This window comes from Artibeus jamaicensis, unplaced genomic scaffold (genome assembly GCF_021234435.1).
Source record: "Artibeus jamaicensis isolate MK-2021 breed Jamaican fruit bat unplaced genomic scaffold, CSHL_Jam_final scaffold_1019, whole genome shotgun sequence".
NCBI lineage: Eukaryota > Metazoa > Chordata > Mammalia > Chiroptera > Phyllostomidae > Artibeus > Artibeus jamaicensis.
In genome coordinates this window covers 24,287,526-24,306,193 of record NW_026522025.1, presented here as the reverse complement: position 1 = coordinate 24,306,193, position 18,668 = coordinate 24,287,526, and the positions used below count along the sequence as shown (strand labels likewise).

The window sequence follows — 18,668 nt, the reverse complement described above, 5'->3', positions numbered from 1 at the left end:
GTACAAATAGGTTGTTACAGAGTAGTCATGGGGATGTAAAATACAGAATAGGGAATATAGTCAGTAATGTAATAACGATATGTGGTATCATATGGACATAAGATTAATCAGGACAACCACTTAGTAAATTATAGAATGTCTAGTCACTGGGGCGTACCTCTGAAACTAATATAATATTGTATGCCAGGTGTAATTAAAAAGTAAAAATTATTTTTAAAAAGTATCAATGATACATGTTTTTCACAAACAAAGGAACCTGCTTGTTTCTGATGGAGACTGAGCATTTTACACAACTCTCGGCTACAATGCTCCCACTTTAGAGACTAAAAAGAAATGATTAGACAGATTAAAACTGGCAATTTTAACAATTTTTTAAACACTATTGTATAAATTTATTGTTGAAAATTTCTTAAATCAAAGAATATATCATTTTAAAATTGAATTCATACATTCCAAATAGTAGCGGCAAGTTAAATTCTGTTATACTGGTGGACTCTCCCTTTTAACAATACTTTTTTACAATATTTTATTTTATTTCATTTTTAAAAGATTTTATACATTTATTTTTCGACAGAAGGGAAGAGAGGGAGAAAAAGAGGGAAGAGAAACATCAATGTGTGGTTGCCTCTCACACGTTCCCCACTGGGGACCTGGCCTGGAACCCTGGCATGTGCACTGACTGGGAATTGAACCGGCAACCCTTTGGTTTACAGGCCAGTGCTCAATCCATTGAGCCACACCAGCAAGGGCTTAACAATATTTTTTTTATTAATTTAAATGTTTTGATTGTTTGTATAATAGTTAATTGAGTGAATTTTAACATTTACATAAATTAGAAGGCAGTTCTCTTCCAATATTCTAGGCACTAAATACTCAGGTTTCAATTAATATTTTATTTGATCATCTTGATTTTGGCCTAGGAGAAAATGGGAAAGATGAAGTTCTACTCTACCGATATGGGGAAGGAAAGACAATTACTTTACCCCTGGCTGGTGTGGCTCAGCTGATCAGAGCTCATTGCATAACTGAAAAGTTCTGGGTTGGATTCCAGTCAGAGCACATGCCTAGGCTGCAGGTTCCATCTCTGTACAGCTTGAGCAGAGGCAATCAATCAGGTTTCTCTCTCACATTGATGTTTTTCTCTTTCCCTTCCTTTCTCCCTTCCTCTCTCTCTCTAAAATGAATAAAAATAATGTCCTCACGTGAGGATAAATAAATAAATACAAGAGGAGAGGAGGGAAAGGTGTTGAATTGTTTACTATTTCTTCGCACAGTCAGAAACCTGAGGCTCTTCGGTGGCCACCCTTAATGCAGATTCTGTAATGCATCAGCAAGACCTGCTAATGGGCATAGTGACAGTAGAAAACACGGAGAAGGAGAATACATGAAAAAGTAAAAGTACCCAAAGCCTAAAAGTGATCACGTGTATACAGTCTCTGTAACTAATTTGGAGGTGCGGACAGTCCACAGTCTTCTCACCTGCTCTAGCACGCCTTGGCCACGCCTCAGGGGCGGGGCACGCTCGCCCCGCGCCCCACCCCTCCCCGCCTTATCCCGACGACCGTGACGCGGGCTGCTGCTTGGAGACACCGGAAGGAGCCGCGGCTGCTTCGGGAAGTGGCCGGTGCAGGAGGCGGGGATCCTACGGGTTGCGGTGTTGAGCCGTTTTCCGGCCTTCCCGACGTGACGCTACCTCTCGTCCAGGCCTGGGGAGGAAAAAAACCTTGTGGAAGTGCGGTTGCAGGCCACTGATGGCTGCGCTGGCGGGGTCCGTCGGGAAGGCCGTGGAGGTGAGCGCGTCGCTGCTTGGAGGGGTGGGGGTGGGGCGCCTTAGAGCGCTTCGCAGGTCGCCCGAAGCTGATCTCAGATCTCGCGTTTGTACGCTGGGTGCTGCGGTCGCTGCTGCGGCCTCCTTTGCAAGTACGAGGTCTGGGAGGACTGGCGGGCGTGGAGAAGGCCGTCTCCGTGCTCTGCTTTGCAGGGATGATCTGGTGGCCGCCGCAGTAGGGGTCAGCAGAGGACGCGAGTCGGTTGTAGATTTGAGGAAGGGTCCCCAGGGGGCGCTCCCCTGGGGAAGCAGAGGATAGGGGTGAAGCGTGTGCCCTGACAGGGGCCCGGCTCCTGTCTTCGAGGTCTTACTCTTCCAGCTTGCCAACCCCCAACTGTGGGCGCAGGCGACTGAAAGCCCCGCGGCCAGCTGGCTCCTGGTTCTGGTTTCACTTTGAGGCGCAGTTGGGGTGCTGGGAACCATTCTTGCAGCCCCAAGGTCCCCGTTATCTATTGTTATGAACAGGAAAACCTAGGTGTCATTGTTCCTGCAATTTTTCTGCCCCTAGTGTTTGATCCATAGTGTTTCTCAGAGGTTTTTCCTTACGGTCTGTCCTTCAGCAGTTTTTGTTTGGGTTAATTTTTTTAGAGGGTTGTTTCCCAGACCTTTACTCTCACATATTTACCAACTGCAAAACTCTTTTTGTTTGACTATTTACAAGGTGCACATTGATCTGTTGGATGAGATTCTTTTAGGTGGTTTGCATTCAACTGAAGTATGTTTAGGGTTTACATTCTCGTATAATCAGTATTAGGCTGGAAAACTGGGCCCGTAGGGAATATCCTGGCAGGAGCATAGGCTCTGAAGATGGATTTTATACCACAAGGATCTCTAGACTTCTTGCTTAATAGACGTATCGAATTTTTTAGTTTAATAATTTTTTTAAAGAAATACCTGTTTGAAGGAATAATGAGGTTTCCTTATTTCATTTCTTATTGGGACAGTCATCTGGAAAAGTCCGACCAAATCAGATAATAGGCTATTGGCTTTGAACGTAGGCAAACAAATTTTGTTAGGCCCTGGCTGGATAGCTCAGGTAGAGTGTTGGATTAAGGCACCGCGTCTTGATCCCGGGTCAAAGTATCTATAAGAATCAACCAATGAGTGAATAAATAAGTGGAACAACAAATTGATATCTATCTGTCTCTCTCATGTGAATCAAAAAAATTAAAAACAGTAACATATTGTTAGTGAATTTATGTTACTACTACTACTAATATAAATAAGGGGAAAAGTAGGACTTTTATCGAAAGGCAATGCTAATTTTAAGACAAAATTATAGTACATTTACAGCATGCCAGGAGCTTTATGTTATTTCCTTTACTTTGGCAGGGTTGGATAAAAAAACCAAACAACAACAACAAAACAGTACAAAAAGGTATTCCTGTAATAAAACATTTAATTTCCTGCTGTATGCAAGAGGAATAGTCCACTTAAAGTTACTTCTTAGTTGTGATCTGATTCCTTGCCAGCGTTCACTTTTTTGTCTTTTATGAGCTGTTTGTAAACTACAGATAACTAACATAACAGTGCAGTTTAATAGCATTGTGTTGTAGTAAATATTTTTTGAAAAATACTTGAAATTCTGAGTTGAGATAATTTTTAGTTTATGTATTGCTGTTAGAATTTTTTTAAGTTTTTATTTATTTATTTATTTTTAGAGAGAGGAGAAAGGAAGGAGAAAGGGAGGGAGAGAAATATCAATGTGTGGTTGCCTCTCATGTGTCCCCTACTGGGGACGTGGCCTGGAACCCAGGAATGTGCCCTGATTGTGCACTGGCATGTGCACTGACTGGGAATTGAACCGGCAACCCTTTGCTTCACAGGCCCGTGCTCAATCCACTGAGCTACACCAGCCAGGGCCTGCTGTTAGAATTTTTATTGACCTTTTACGTACACAGTCTTACTAGATCCTTATGCCAATCCTCTTAGTAATGACAAGAAGTAAAGTCTTTTCCTATGATAGAAGCATTTTGAGATTGCATAAGAATCAGAATTTCCTTAAAGCCCAAAATAATCCTGCTGAAATAACCTTTGAATATAAATTGGAATTCAGATAGATACCAGAGCACTGGAAACTATAGCAAATGACAGAGTGGACTTTTTGCAAGAAAATGAAATACGTAAATGATGAAAGGTTTTTAATGAGAGATGTGATATGTAGTCACTTCTGAAGGAGAAAGGACTAACAACAGCCTTTTTAGTGTAGTTTTTAATTTTATTTTTTAAAAAAAGTTGATGTGTGTTGCAGGAGCATTTTGATAGTCCAGTTCCAAAGAGTCCAAGATGAGTACAATGGTTTGTCTATAAAAAGCAAAAATTTTGTATAAAATAGAATATATATATTAAGAGGACTAATATTGAAGAAGCTGCATGTATAAAAATAAACATCCCTGTAAAAAGTTACTTTGGAAGGCTAAGTAGATAAACATCTCTGAGTCTATCAGGAAAAGCCTTTTAGAAAATAGTAAGAATGAAACATGGTTTCTGTCCTCAAATAATTTACAGTCAAGTTGTAGTCAAGTAGGGTAGGTTTTCTTTCTTTTTTTAAAAAACACAGAACTAGGGTAGGTGTCTTGAGTATAATAAGAAATTTAGGTGATTGGGTCTTTGTAGAGATGGTATTTGAGATGAGTGAGCTTTGAAAGGTTTTCAGTGGGCGAATATTGTAGGACATTTTAAAAATGAACAGATTATTGGATTCCTGGAAAGTTACAAATTATATCAGAAAAGCATTGATAGAATATTTGGACTGATAATGTTATGGTAGTAGTAGATGAAAAAGACAAATATATGGAAAGACTTCATTGAAGGTGTTTGATCAGAAGAGGTATATGATCCACATGATTGCAGAATGAGCTGCAGGGTGTTGAAGAGTGTTGATAAAATAGAATGTAGATGACTAGTCATTCAAGAGGGAAAAGTAGAGATTTGAATAATGCTACCACCGCACTAAATTTATAATGTCAAGTCCATCTTTGCTTGTAAGCCTTTGTTAAATATACCTTTGTACTCCCAGGGTCTAGCACAGCCCTGAAATAGGGTAATATGGTGAAAATGTGAGACTGAATGTGACATAAAATAAAACCAATTTCTATAATATTTAATGATTTATAAAATCCAGGAGGAATTTATTGTTTTCAGTAGAAGCATTATTTAGATGAATACATTTTTATTCCGTCCTTTTTATAATCACCAATAGCCTTGCAAAAAAATTGATAAAAATTCTTCAGAGTGGTTTTCATTAGAATATGATGGTTGAATTTGTTTTTCTGTGTTTCTACATAATCTGCATCAGTATTTTTAATGACTGTCTTATAATGCTGATGTGCTGTTTATCACTCCTTCATGTTTCTCAGAAGTAACTTAGGGTGAAAATTACTATCAGCTGGTTTGAACTTCCTTTAGAACTCTTACTCACATTAATTTATTCTTGTTCTCCCTCTTTTTTTTTAAAGATTTTATTTATTTATCTTTAGAGGGGAAGGGAAGGAGAGAGGGAGAGAAATATCAGTGTATGGTTGCCTCTCGTGTGTCCCCTACTGGGGACCTGACCCGAAACCCAGGCATGTGCCCTGACTGGAAATCAAACCTGCAATCCTTTAGTTCATAGACCCCCTGCTCAATCCACTGAGCTATACCAGCCAGGGCTGTATAGTTTTCTTAATAGGTATCATAAAGCTTTCTCTTAACTAGACTGTTAAGGGTCAGAGAGACATGTTTTTAGGAAGAAGGAAATTAGAAGAGTAGTACTAAATTTCTTTTTTTGTGTTATGGTTTGAATGAAAATTAAGATAGAGCCCTGGCTGGTGTAGCTTGTTGGATTGAGTGCAGCCTGAGAACCAGAGTGTCACTGGTTCGATTCCCAGTCAGGGAACATGCTGGGGTTGCAGGCCAGGTCCCCAGTAGGGGACACATGAGAGGCAACCACATATTGATGTTTCTCTCCCTCTCTCCCTCCCTTCCCCTCTGTCTACAAATAAGTAAAATCTTTAAAAAAAGAAAATTAAGATAGATTAGTAGAGGATTTATGGAACTGTGAGATCTGTATGGAGATTTGAAGGAATTTATGTTTTCCAGAATATTTCTTTAAAGAAAAGAAACCATTTTATAAGTTCTCATATGTTAAAAGTCCTCACTAATACTTACTGTAGATTGATTTAAAAATGAAATAAACTTTTCTGCTTGTTACTGTATTCTTTTCACTGATATTTCCACTCGTCGTTTTTTTTGGCTTGCTATTTTGGGTAGCAAATTTCTTCTACAGTAAATATGGAAAAATTAGCCATAAGCTTATTGTACTATTGTACCTTTGCAGCTAAAATAATTCTAGATTCTAATATTTTTGAGCTTTTCCAGTCAGGCTGTTTATAATAAAATGGTACATATGGATGAGCCAGATTAATTATAGTGATGGAATAGTAGTGGCTGAAATTACTGATAGACACATCAGTTTTTCTGTAATCAGAATCTTAGAATTGACTTTTTAGTGCAAAATGATGTCCTATGAAACACTACCTTTGACAGTTGATCAGTGTGTGTATAAAAGTGATAGAAAACATCCCACTTCACTAGGTTCAACTTTCCATTGATGTATAACTCTTAAATATTGAAAAATCTTCACCATTGATTGGATTTTCTATTTCTAACCTTTTCAAGTTACATAAAAAAGAAATGACCCTTTACAGAATCTGGAAGAGTCAGTGTTTGTTCTGCCTGTAAGTACCAGAACTAAGAAACAGAGTCAGGGGTTGCATCTTTATGGGTGCTTTATTCAGATGGCTGACTATCCGAGAAGATGCTGGGTTATGTAACTTAAAAGACTGTCCTGTATCTCATCTCAAGCAGACCTTATTTTTATAAGGAGAAGAAAAGTGTAAGGGGTTTAGAATTCAGGAAAAAGGTTAATCAGACAAAAGCTGCAGTCCAACAATTTTCCTAGAATCTTTTCATCTGACGATTCTTGATCTTTGTCCTCCTGAGTGAGGAAGTCTCTTCCCTGGAGCACAATGGCTCAGGTACCTTCTTGATTGTTTGCAGTCCTCCTGGGGCACTAAGGTTGAATTTCTTGTCATCTCCTGGAGCCAGGCTGGGTCTAACAGTTCTGGGAACAATAGTTTTTTTATATGCATTACCTACTAAGCTTATTAACTGTAACTTAAAATTTTCTAACTCTTGAGCTTCCCCATCATGACTTTGGTCATTATGTTCAGATAATCAGAACACATGTACCAAATTCTCCAATTTTTGCCTTTGCTGTCTAAGCATCTATACGTTCAATCATTTCTTATGATTACCCCCCAACTCCATTAGGTAGATATTTGTAATTTACTTGACTTTATAGATGAGAGAATTGAGACTCAGAGAAGTAACTTAAACATGGTCACAAACCTAGGATATAGTAGAGCTTGAATTTGAACCCCTGTAGCTTTGCTTTAGAAACTTTACCTTTAGCCCCAGTGTTGTCTTAATACCATTTTCAAATGATTTATTTTAAGGCTTTGTATGGAAGGCATTCTTATTCTGTAGCTTTTAGTATTCTTTGTAAATGAAATATTTCAGCTAATCTACTTAGTTTATGGGCACAAATAAGACTGGCTATTCTTAAATTCTTTAACATCGTTCTATTGAAAAATTGACTAAGGATTGCACTGTTATTTGATTAAGCATAACAAGGATTTGTGAAGAAGGAGAAAGGTTTTTATTAATAGGGTACCCAATTTTGAGGGGGCTGGGAGCATTCCTGCTCTGAGCCAACCTCATCTGCAAAGCGTAGAAATTCCTGTGATCCCGAAAAGATTGAAGTCCAAACCCATGCCCAGAAGTTCCCCGTTATTCCTATCTGTCCTTTTGGAGTCCCAAGATGGCTAAACAAATGGATCTTCATTCTCAGGCTGTCATTCTGCCTCTCTGGTGTGCACCAGTGGGTTCTAGCATCACCGTTGCTTTGTGCAGCTCTCTTTTTGTCTGGGATCTGGGGTGCACTGCCAGATTACTCCAGGTGGTTGTGCAGGGGAAGCTGTACATGTGAGTCCCTACTCTTGAGGCTGCCTGCGCCCTTAGGCCCTAGGAACGTGCTCTGCACTGCTTTCAGGGTGAGCCCAAGGGCTGGTGCCCCGTTGAGGCACATATTCCAGCGTGGGACTCCACCTTTGCTGCTGGCTGGTCCCCTGTGAGGCCGAAGCCCCAAGTGCTCCCCAGCCACTTCCACAAGGCAAGAAAAAGCAAGACTTCTGCTTGTTTTCTGCTTTAAAGTCCCCTCCCCAAGTCCCTAGTGCCGTGGGAGTGTCCAGCTTTTCAACCAATGTGAGCTAATATCAGCCATGTTTGTCTTTGCTATATTTCTGGCCGCTATGTTCAACAAGACGGCAAGATCACAAATCACGCAGAGGTGCACAAGTCCCTCGCTGGGGATGGGGCATCTGGCCTCTGCTGCAGTTTGCTGACCTCCAGCATACATGTGTGTTTTGACCTTTTCCTCCCCATGCAGTCTCAGTACAAGCTCCCTCCATCTGGTTCTGGAGCTGCTTGGCTGTCGGTGGCACACAAGCTGTGTTGCCTCGGGCAGCCTCCTTCTGCTGTGGCTGTTTTAATCTGCATCTCAGCATTTCTCTCCACCCTTCTATGGGGAGGTGCTGGCTCTGACAGATTGGGGTTTCTCCTGGATTAGGGTCTCCCTGGCTCCCCAGCTATCTGGCCTGACCAGCCTGTTACCATAGGAGTTTCCTTGTGTCTGGAATCTGTCTAAAACCACTTTTTGGCCTCACTTTAGATAGTAGATTCTTTCAACCCCCAATGTAAGATATTACATTCATTCTTGATTTTAGCTCAATTTATTAATTTAAAGACTTATTTTTTATAATTAGATTTCACTAGCCTGCCTTCTGTATCTTTATCCAGTTGTCTTTTTTTTTTTTTTTTTAAAGATTTTATTTATTTATCTTTTGAGGGGAAGGGAGAGGAGAGTTTCCCTGTCATTTTTAAGTATAGACATCATTCTGAATTCATATTAATCTGTGTAACTAGTAAATTAGCTACCATTTTTCCTAACAGATTTTTTTCTCATGCTTAAATCTGACTTTTAAAAAAGATTTTATTTATTTATTTTTAGACAGAGGGGAAGGGAGGGAGAAAGACAGGGAGAGAAACATCAGTGTGTGGTTGCCTCTTGCACTCCCCACACCAGGGAGCCTGGCCTGCAGCCCAGGCATGTGCCCTGACTGGGAATCAAACCAGCGACCCTCCGCTTCACCGTCTGGCACTCAATTTACTGAGCCATACCAGCCAGGGCTAAATCTGACTTTTTAAATACTAAGTGTTTTATTTCTATGCTACTGTCAGTGTATATAAAATAATTACTTTGTAAAATAGAAATTCATGAAAATTCAGAGAAATAGATATGAAGGACTGACAAAAGAGAGGTGTATAGTATGGTATGTGTTATAAAGATAAGCTTATTGTGCAGGCTTCAAATTTAGCTGTCTTTGAATATTCACTGATTGATGAAAAGTGGTTTAGAACTCCTCCAAAGATTCATTTCACTACAAAAAGGAACAGACTTTCTTGGATGTAAAGGGATTGGTACTCGAAAATACACTAGTCACCAGAGGTTCATGTTTAGCATTCTACATACAGAATTGTTTCAGATCTGCAGCTGCTGGGGAAACCTTCATGTGGTTGAGCCTGAGGTGGGAGCTATCAAACCACTTTTTTCACAGTGGTGTTGCCAGAGGAACCAGACTTGGTGCACATGAGAGTCAGGCAGATTCATCTGTAGTGGGTGAGTTGGTCTTGGGTCTGTGGGGCCAGATGACGGGGCAGCCTGTCTCTTGATAAATGAAGGAATTGCTGTTTGGAATGGACTGAACAATGGAATATGGGCAGTTTCTCAATATTAAAAGGCTCTCATTAGGTTACCAACTATATCCTGCTGTGTGACAAATATAACACAGCTCCTGTGTTTTTCTACTATTAGTATTCGAATTATCTGTTATTTTGTTACTAGGATGGCAGGGTCAGAGTTGTGGGTCTGAAATGTGGAGATTGTACTGCTAAGATATGCCTCTCCCACAAAAATAATAACTTGAGAAGCAATTTGTTGGGCAGTTGAGCCCCCAAAGTTGTGCATCACAGAGCATGAATGCAATTGTTTTAATCTGGAAATTTTTTCAGTTGGTATTATAAGCCTCATTATGGCTGAGAAATTTTAAAATAGTCCTGTTGGAGCAGGTAAAGAAAAACGTTGCTAGATTAAAGATTGTAAAATAAGAAAAAATTGAAGTCAAATTATGGAAAGCCTTAATTACCATGCAAAGTTTGAAATTTCGTGTGGTCCCCAGTAATTCCCATCCTGTGAGCCACGGTTGCTAGGGGAGTCTCAGTTTTGTGGCATCTCCATCTGCACTGAACAAATAGTACTTTCAGACATAAGTATTATTTTTCACTGCCTTCATGTTGTCTTCTCTAATGTCTGGTACTTATCTCCCCTGAGCAAACTCAGACCAGTATAAAAGCATGCATGCCTTCTTTCCTTTAGTGTACACTTTGAGAAAAAAAAATTGAAGAAGCTAAGAATCCCTATTGTCTTACCTTCTTATATCTGAATAAATCTTTATGAATTAACTCAGTAAAACTAGGTAACTAGAATGTTAAGGGCCTTCGATCTTTTTTTTTTTAGATTTTTAAAATTTATTTATCTTTACAGGGGAAGGGAAGGAGAGAGGGAGAGAAATATGAATCTCCTGTGTGCCCCACTGGGAATTGACCTGCAACCCAGGCATGTGCTCTGACTGGGAATTGAACCAGGGTTGTTTTGTTTGCAGGCTGGAGCTCAATCCACTGAGCTACACCAGCCAGGGCAAGGCCCTTCTATTTTGATAATGTTGTATTTACTTGTAGGAAATACTAAATAGCGGTGGTACAAATTGTTGGCTTTTGTTTACATGCATAATTCTCATTAAATTGTTTAGATACCAGAAAATTAAGAGCCAAACAAAGTAAACTTATGTAATCTTCCCTAGTCCCTATTTCTTTGCTCTGAGGCCACGTTCAGAGCATACCTTTCAAGTCTGTATTCTTATGCTTCCACAGTAGATGTGTACATTCAGGTACCATGTGCTATTATATGTTTTTTAAATATTTACTTCACTGGTATCATACAGTATGCGTCATTCCGCATCTTTCTTCCCATTCAACATTTCTCCTTAAGATCTATCCATATTGATAAATTATCCATTGAGTTCATACAGTTAAACTATTGTATAGTATTCAGTTATGAATATATATATCTATTCTTCTGATGATGAACTTCATACATTTTAAAGTCAAAAGTGAGATTATAGACTGTCTAGAAAGCAGTGAGGAGAGCATTTCCATTTCATTGGCTAGCATTGGTATTTAAAGAAAAATGTATAGTTTAAATGATTTATTATTAAGTAAATAAAAATAGAGAATTCAGAACTCATGTTTAGTGATTAAGAAAATAATACCAAAACCAAATAGGACATGAAGATTAAAGATAAAACTAATTAATGGAATTGGAAATGAAACAAAAGTAGTGGAAAGGATAAATCTCAAAGCTGGTTCTTGGCAAACACCAATGAATTAGATAAACCTCTTGGAGAAGGAAAGTTAAAATTGGAGTAAAAATAGACAAGATTAGGAATGAGAAAGTAAACATCATCATAGACACCCAAATATGTGAGTGATTAATGGAATTTTATGCAAATCTTCTTGAATATTACATGGAGTGCTATGAGGCTAAAGTTGAAAATTGAGAGGAAATAGATAATTTTGTAGCAAAATATGCCAGTCAGATTGACCCTATTGGTAAATATCTGACCAGTTTCCACTAAAGAATCAAAAAAGATGATTGAAGATCTCTTACTGGAAAACAAAGCTGAGCAGATGGTTTCACAGCAGTTTCATTTACTTTATAAAGAACAAACTGTTACTGAACAGAGTGGGATTCGGCTGCCTGCCGTTGAACACTGGCATAACAGATTGATGGAGAAGGAAAAAGGTCTTTGTTAAAAGGGTTCCCAATTTGGGGAAGCCGTGCACTCCCCAACTCCAGGGCAACTGTTCTGCAAAACACAGAAAGAATCCAGCCAGCCCCACAACCATAGTCCAGAAACACTGCTTCATTCTTATCTGCCCTTCTGGGACCCAACACTTTTATGTGAGCCTGTCTTCTGCTGCAGTCTGTACCCTGGAGTGTGCATTTGTGGGCCCCAACTCACCACTGTCTTGCATCTTCCCTTTCCTTAGGTCTGGGGCCACTGCCAGACCACTGTAACCAAGCATGCAGCAGGGCTCAGTCTGCAGGGCTCGATGCCAGAGGCTGCTTCTGCGTCTGGGGCTAGCAAATGCTCTGTACTGTGTGTCTGTGCACTGATCTCAAAGTGAGAGAAGTGGCCCAGTGCGAGCACCTATGCGGCTCAGAGCCTTAGAGTCCTGCAGGCAGCCACTGGTGGGGGTGCAGCCCAGCACAGGACTTGACCTTGGCTCAAGCCAGCCCACCAGAGACTCGCCCCATTTTTGCTTAGAAGGGGCGAGTCTCTGCAAGCCTTGTGCTTAAAAGTCCCGGACCAAAATCCTGTGTACAGTGGGGGCATCCAGATTCCCAGCCTGTCCAGGCTAGTGCCCCTCATGCTCGTCAGCCTGTGCAACATCTCTGCCCCCTCCTTGTGCAGCACAAGGATCTAGATAGTTGGGCTGAGGAGGGTTTCTAGCCACATGCAGTATTGGGCATCACCACAGGTGTCTTTACCCTTTACCTGGTGGTGTGGAAATCTGTCGCGCTGGCTGTGGCTTCTGCCTGCCTCTGGTGCTTCATGACCCTGCCCCAACTCCGCAGCCTCTCCTGCTGTCTTGGGGTTCTCTCCCTCACTCTCCAGCGATCTCGCCAGATTCTGCCCAGTAACAATTCTATAGTAAAGAAAAAAAAATTCTGTAGTATAGGAGATGCCAAGCTACTCAGTGTGTTCTGTCGAGCACACATATTTTTATCCCTGATAAAAATGCTACCCAAAAAGTCAAAGTACGTCTAGAAATACAACATTTCTAAATAAAGTATTAGAAAATAGAATCTAGATAGGAAGCAACCAAGTAATAATAATACATTTAGCCCAATATTATGCCAGTGTATCAAATGTTAATGTAATAGATCATATTAACAGATGAAGTAAGGAATATAGTAAGCCATCAGTAGCTGCTGAGAAGGCATCTGGTAAAGTTTCAAGACCATTTCTAATTTTATCTAGAAAAGGCAAAAAACATGGAAACGAAAAGATCTGTAGTTGCCTGTGGCTGGGAGTGGGGGCAGGAGTCACTGCAAATGCACTGGAGGAAATTCTTGGGGGTGATGAAAAGTGAACTGGATTGTGGTGATGGCTGTACAACTCTGCGTTACTAAAATATCACAGAACTCTCATCCTTGCATACTTACAGTGGTGAAGTATATGTTGTATAAACTATAATTCAGTAAAGCTGTTTCAGAAAAAAAAGACCGTCTCGAATTTTTTAAAAAACTAAATAAATTAAGAATGGAAGGAAATAATAGCAGACCTTCTAAATGGCAAAACTATTAAAATAAGGACCCAAACATGGATACCTATAATCACTTTTATATTGAAGATTGTTTTAGAAGTTTCAGTAAATGCGTTAAAACAGTATGATTAAATAATTGTTATTAATATTGGAAAATAAGAGATAAAACTATCATGTTTTCTTCATACTCAGAGAATAAGAGCCAAAAGAACTGTGAGGAGGAGTAGTAAAGGATCTTACAATATCAAAATGTGGTATTAATGTGATACCATGTGGCTTAGTGGAGCAGAATGGAGCATCCAGAAACATATCATGTGTAAATTTAATAAAGGGTAAAGATAATATTACAATTATTATATAACCCGTCATACTGATTCAGTTGTCTGCCTATCTGGACAAAAATAAAATAGGGTTTTTGTGTTAAGATAAACTCCAGATGGATTAAAATCTTGTAAAACAATATTTAAGGTTATTCTACAACTTTATCTATATAAGAAGGCTAGAAACTCAGAAGCCATTATAGAAGAAGAGATGTGTTTGATTTAATAAAAATGAAAACCTTTAACGATAAAGGATACCATCAGAAAGTTAACAACAGTGTTGACACTGAGGCAGGCATATAGACTAATGGAGTAGCACAGAGAGCCCAAAAATAACCCTCACAGAGGGTGGGGCGAGCGTAGGCGTACAGCTGTGAGTACATGAAGCAGATTTTTATCCTTGTACTATTATTTATTAATTATTATATTATCTTCTCTACAAACAAGTGTAAACCAACTTTTGCTTCACCTTGTATATGGTCAAATGTTTTTGGTTTTGTTGTTGTTTTTTTTGACAAGAGGGCCAAGACCATTCAGTGGGTGAAAACAGTTTTTTCAACAAAAGGGTATTGAGCAAACTGTGTATCCACATGCAAAAATATGAATTGGACCCTTACCTTACACCACATACAAAATTTGACTCAAATGGCTCAAAATCCTAAAGATAAGAACTAAAACTCTTAGAAGGAAACATAGGGGAGAAACTTTGTGACATTGGATTTGATTTCTTGGTTGTGACACCCAAAACACAGGCAACAAAAGTAAATAGATGAATTGTTATTATATCAAATTAAGAACTTCTCTGCATGAAAGGACACAATCAACTGAGTGAAAACCTACAGAATGGGAGAAAATATTTGCAAATCATTATAATAAGGAATTAAATATACATAATATGCAACAGACTCCTTAAAACTCAACAACAAAAAAGGAAACAATTCCATTAAAAGACATAGAGAGGGCTTGAAGAGACATTTCTTTAAGGACGGTATATAAATAAATGGCTGACAAACCCATGAAAAGATGGTCACTATTACTAATAATTAGGGAAAAGAAAATCAAAACACAGTGAGATACCACCCTACACTCACTGGGATGGCTCCTATTTTAGGAAACCAGAAAACAGAAAAGTAAGTGTTGAGGAGGATGTGAAGAAATTGGTTGGAACACTGTGCATTAATGGTTGGAACACTGTGCATTAAATTGGGACTGTGAAATGGTGTAGTTGTATGGTGATTTCCCAAAAAACTAAAAATGGAATTACCATATTATCTAGCAGTTTCACTCTGGTTATATAGCCAAAGAATGGAAAGGCAGGACCTGCAGAGGTATTTTATAGTCATATTAATAACAGCATTATTCACAATAAGCCAAAAGTAAAAGCAACCCAAGTGTCCTGCGATGGGTAAACAAATCGTGATATATACATACAAGTGAATGTTATTCAACCTGGAAAAGGAAGAAAATTCTGACATGCTACAATGGAACTACTTTGAGGACATTATGCTAAGTAAGATAGGCCACTCACACACATACACACAAAACGTACTAATTTCACTTAAGAGGTACCCAGACAGAAAGTAGGATGGTGGTTGCTGAGGGTGGTGGGACAGAGACTAGGGAGTTGCTGTGTAATGTCTGTAGAGCTTTACTTTCTCAAGATGAAGAGTTCTGAAGATTGGGTCCAGCCCAGGTTGGGGGGGGGGACATGTGCGAGGCAACTGATCAACGTCTCTCTCATACACAAGTCAATGAACATATCCTTGGGCGAGGATTAAAAAAATTAAAAATAAATACATAAGAGTTAAAAAGTGAATTTATAGCCTGAAGAAGATGGCGAGATACACAAGAAAACTTGAAACTTTTACTTATAAATCACTCTCCATATCAGTTAGCTCTATAATTCATAAGATTTGTAGTGGAGATAAACTTTAGTGACATTATAGTATTCCCCTTACTCTTTTTTTTGAAATAAGTTATATTTACAGTATTGTGATGTCTTGGAGGAAATTAAATGGATTGGTATTGGAAAACACTTTGCCTTCTGTTTATTTTGATGGAATTGAGGAAACTTCTGGAAAGATTATAATTGATTGGGGAAACTACCTCAGTCTGAAAGTGGTAGTCTCATGGGGCAGGGAGGTATCAGACCTTACTGGTCATGTTAAAAAAAACAATAACACTGTATAAAGAGATGACAGACTGCCTAATAACATTTTATTTACATGTGTATGTATAATATGGTGTGCACACCCCCCCAACATGTGACCAGTACAACCACCTCATTTAATCCTTGTAATAACTCCATAAAGTGGTATGCCATTCTCCTCTAACTGGTATCCTGAGCTTTATTTGACTCAGAGTCTGTGCTCTTACCAATAAAATACATAGGTGAATTCAAGTCTTTGTTCTGCTAGAATGTTAACAATGCAAACTCAGTCAAGTTTGCCTCCTTTAGCCTTAGGGGCAAATGAAAGAAAAGGGTACCTACCTGCCTCAGGGTTGTTGAAAGGATTATATGAAAATTATCTGGCCCAACATGTTAATGGTGCCAAGGCTGAGAAACTGATATACAGTGACTGTCCTGGTCTATTGCTAGGATACCAGACAGTGTAATTTGTATCGTCAGAAGGGACAGCTGCTGGTGTGAAAATGACATATCCATTTGAATTTTCTTTCTTTTCAATTTCTATTTCAGCCTAAGGGTTAATCTTTTTTTTTTTAAGGATAAAATACTTAAATTGAATAACTTGAATTTTTCCCTTTTATTTATCTCTAAAAAAGAGACAGAAAAGGGAAAATGTAGTGAAAGTGGAGAAACAAAGTTACGTTGATTCATGGCTGTCAATTTTAATATTTAGTAGAGAAATTCTCAGTGTTCAAGGGTGTTTGAAAATACACTCTGCTGTATGCTGCTTATTTTATCTTTTATTTCAATATATCAGCACTTTAAAATTAATTTGTGGTCATTTTTTCCATAGGTATTACCTTATGTGGAAAGTCTTGGGAAACAGGAAAAAATTTGTAACAAAATGTCAGGGTTTCGAAATCATTGTGCACATTTGGATTCAGTTGGTGAAATAACAAAAGAAGATTTAATACAAAAATCTCATGTAAGAAAATGGGTTTTCTTCCCTTAAAAATCATATTCATTTTTATCCTGAATAATACTTTTTAAAATAAATTACTATAATATTTTGTATTCAGGAGTCTAAATTGTTTGTATATGATATTGTTAGTGACATTTCTGTGTTTGGCTGTGTCAAGATAATGACAGTACTGTGTTATGTTTGGTTCATAGAGCGCTTGTCAGGATTGTAAAGTCAGAGGACCAAATCTTTGGGCGTGCCTGGAGGTGTGTATATGTCTGTCTCTTCTCCAGTGTTTGTTTTTTTAAATTTATATCTGAATAAGGATAACTAGAAGGTTTTTTTGACACAAAGTATTTTTATAAATGAACATTATCGACATTCGAAATGACAAAAATTAAATTTCCACCTTTGGATTTTAACATACAGTGCTTCGCAGAGTTTTAGGTAAATCACTAAAATATTTTACAATTGTTGTTTATGAGAGGGGGCATAGCTTTTAGCCTAGAAATATTCTTTTATTCTTCTGTGCTTGGTACCTTTTAGTTAAAATAACTATGGAAAGTCAGTTAATCATGAAGTTAAAAATGTTATCAAAACTTAGTTGTAAATGTAATTGCAATGCTGTTACTATAATGTGACACATGTTATAAAATATTTTCCTTTTTGTATAATTACTTATAGAATAGATGTTCATATGTTGGCTGTGGTGAATCACAAGTAGATCACAGCACCATACATTCTCAGGTATGTATATAGAAAATATTCATGCAAGGCTTTATTTTTTTTTAATCTGAAGGAGAGGGAAAGCAAATACAATAATATTAATGGAAGTATAATTTGAAAATTTGCCCTTTTTTATATAAGATGAATTAAGCTTAGCTTTTATACTCTTTAAAACCTGGGGAAGGGAATTGCTAATATCAGTATTAGAATGAGATTGTAATTAATGGTAATGATTTAAGAAGTATACCTCCTGATGTATACCTCTTGATATGGAGGGGTTGGCTGGACTATTACGAAGATGTGGGGACTGCAGTTAAGATTGGGGACCTTGGCTTAGGACACTGCCTGGCCAAGGTCAGATTAAAACTCACATTACCTTTTCTTGCACACCTTCATAATTGGAGTTCCCTTTCTCCTTCACCCTAGTTTTTTGCTGTTCTTGTGTAATTCTGGTGTGCCTCTTTTATTGTGTTAGGTGGAGCTCCATTCTAAACTATAAATTTCGTGAGAATGAATCATTTTTTTTTTCACACTGATGTCCACAGCATCAACTGTTCTTAACCAGGGTTTCGCAAATGAATTAATTAAACCTGAATACCCCAATACATCATTGTACTTACTTAATTTATTTTTCTTTTGTGCATCTGGAATGGTAGTGCAATGTACCATTCTTGGGAGCAGTGAGAAAATAGTTACTCAAATCATTTTCCAAATGGTATAATTCCCTTACAGAAATACAGTCGAGAAAGGCTAGACTGTTAAATATCTAGGGTCACATATTCATCGTTACTTGAGCTGTTTGGTGCTTTTACTGGCCTGAGATCTGCCTCCTGCCGCCGCCCCATCACCCACTTCTGTGAAACCACAAAACTGGCCCCTGATGCTACAAACTGGGGACCATCATGTCCTATATATTCTGTTAGTCTGATCTTCTAGAATAGTTACTGTATTATTGTCAGTTATTTTCTTGTATTATGCTTATTTGCTAACTGCAAAGCAGTCTTACACTGTTGTGTTTTATTTTTATGAAAGCAGTGAAAAATGACAATAAAATAACTTATAGAGCAGGCTTAGATATGGTTATTATTTACTATACTTTAGCAGCTTATCAAAAGAATGTTTTTTGGTGTTCAAAGTCAACTTCTCTTTTGAGTA

General features: G+C 38.3%; 1 protein-coding gene across 2 annotated transcripts in view; it reads left to right on the top strand.

Annotated features, from left to right (window-relative positions):
- Positions 1-1,568: 1,568 nt before the first annotated feature.
- USP33 (ubiquitin specific peptidase 33) overlaps positions 1,569-18,668 on the top strand; it is a 50,896-nt gene continuing 33,796 nt past the window's right edge. For both annotated transcript variants that reach the window (XM_037148120.2, XM_037148119.2), the window contains exons 1-4: positions 1,569-1,790; positions 16,680-16,811; positions 17,000-17,053; positions 17,472-17,534. In XM_037148120.2, coding sequence (XP_037004015.2) covers positions 1,752-1,790; positions 16,680-16,811; positions 17,000-17,053; positions 17,472-17,534 — 288 coding nt within the window. In that variant the 5' untranslated portion in view covers positions 1,569-1,751. The remainder of the gene's footprint in view (positions 1,791-16,679; positions 16,812-16,999; positions 17,054-17,471; positions 17,535-18,668) is intronic.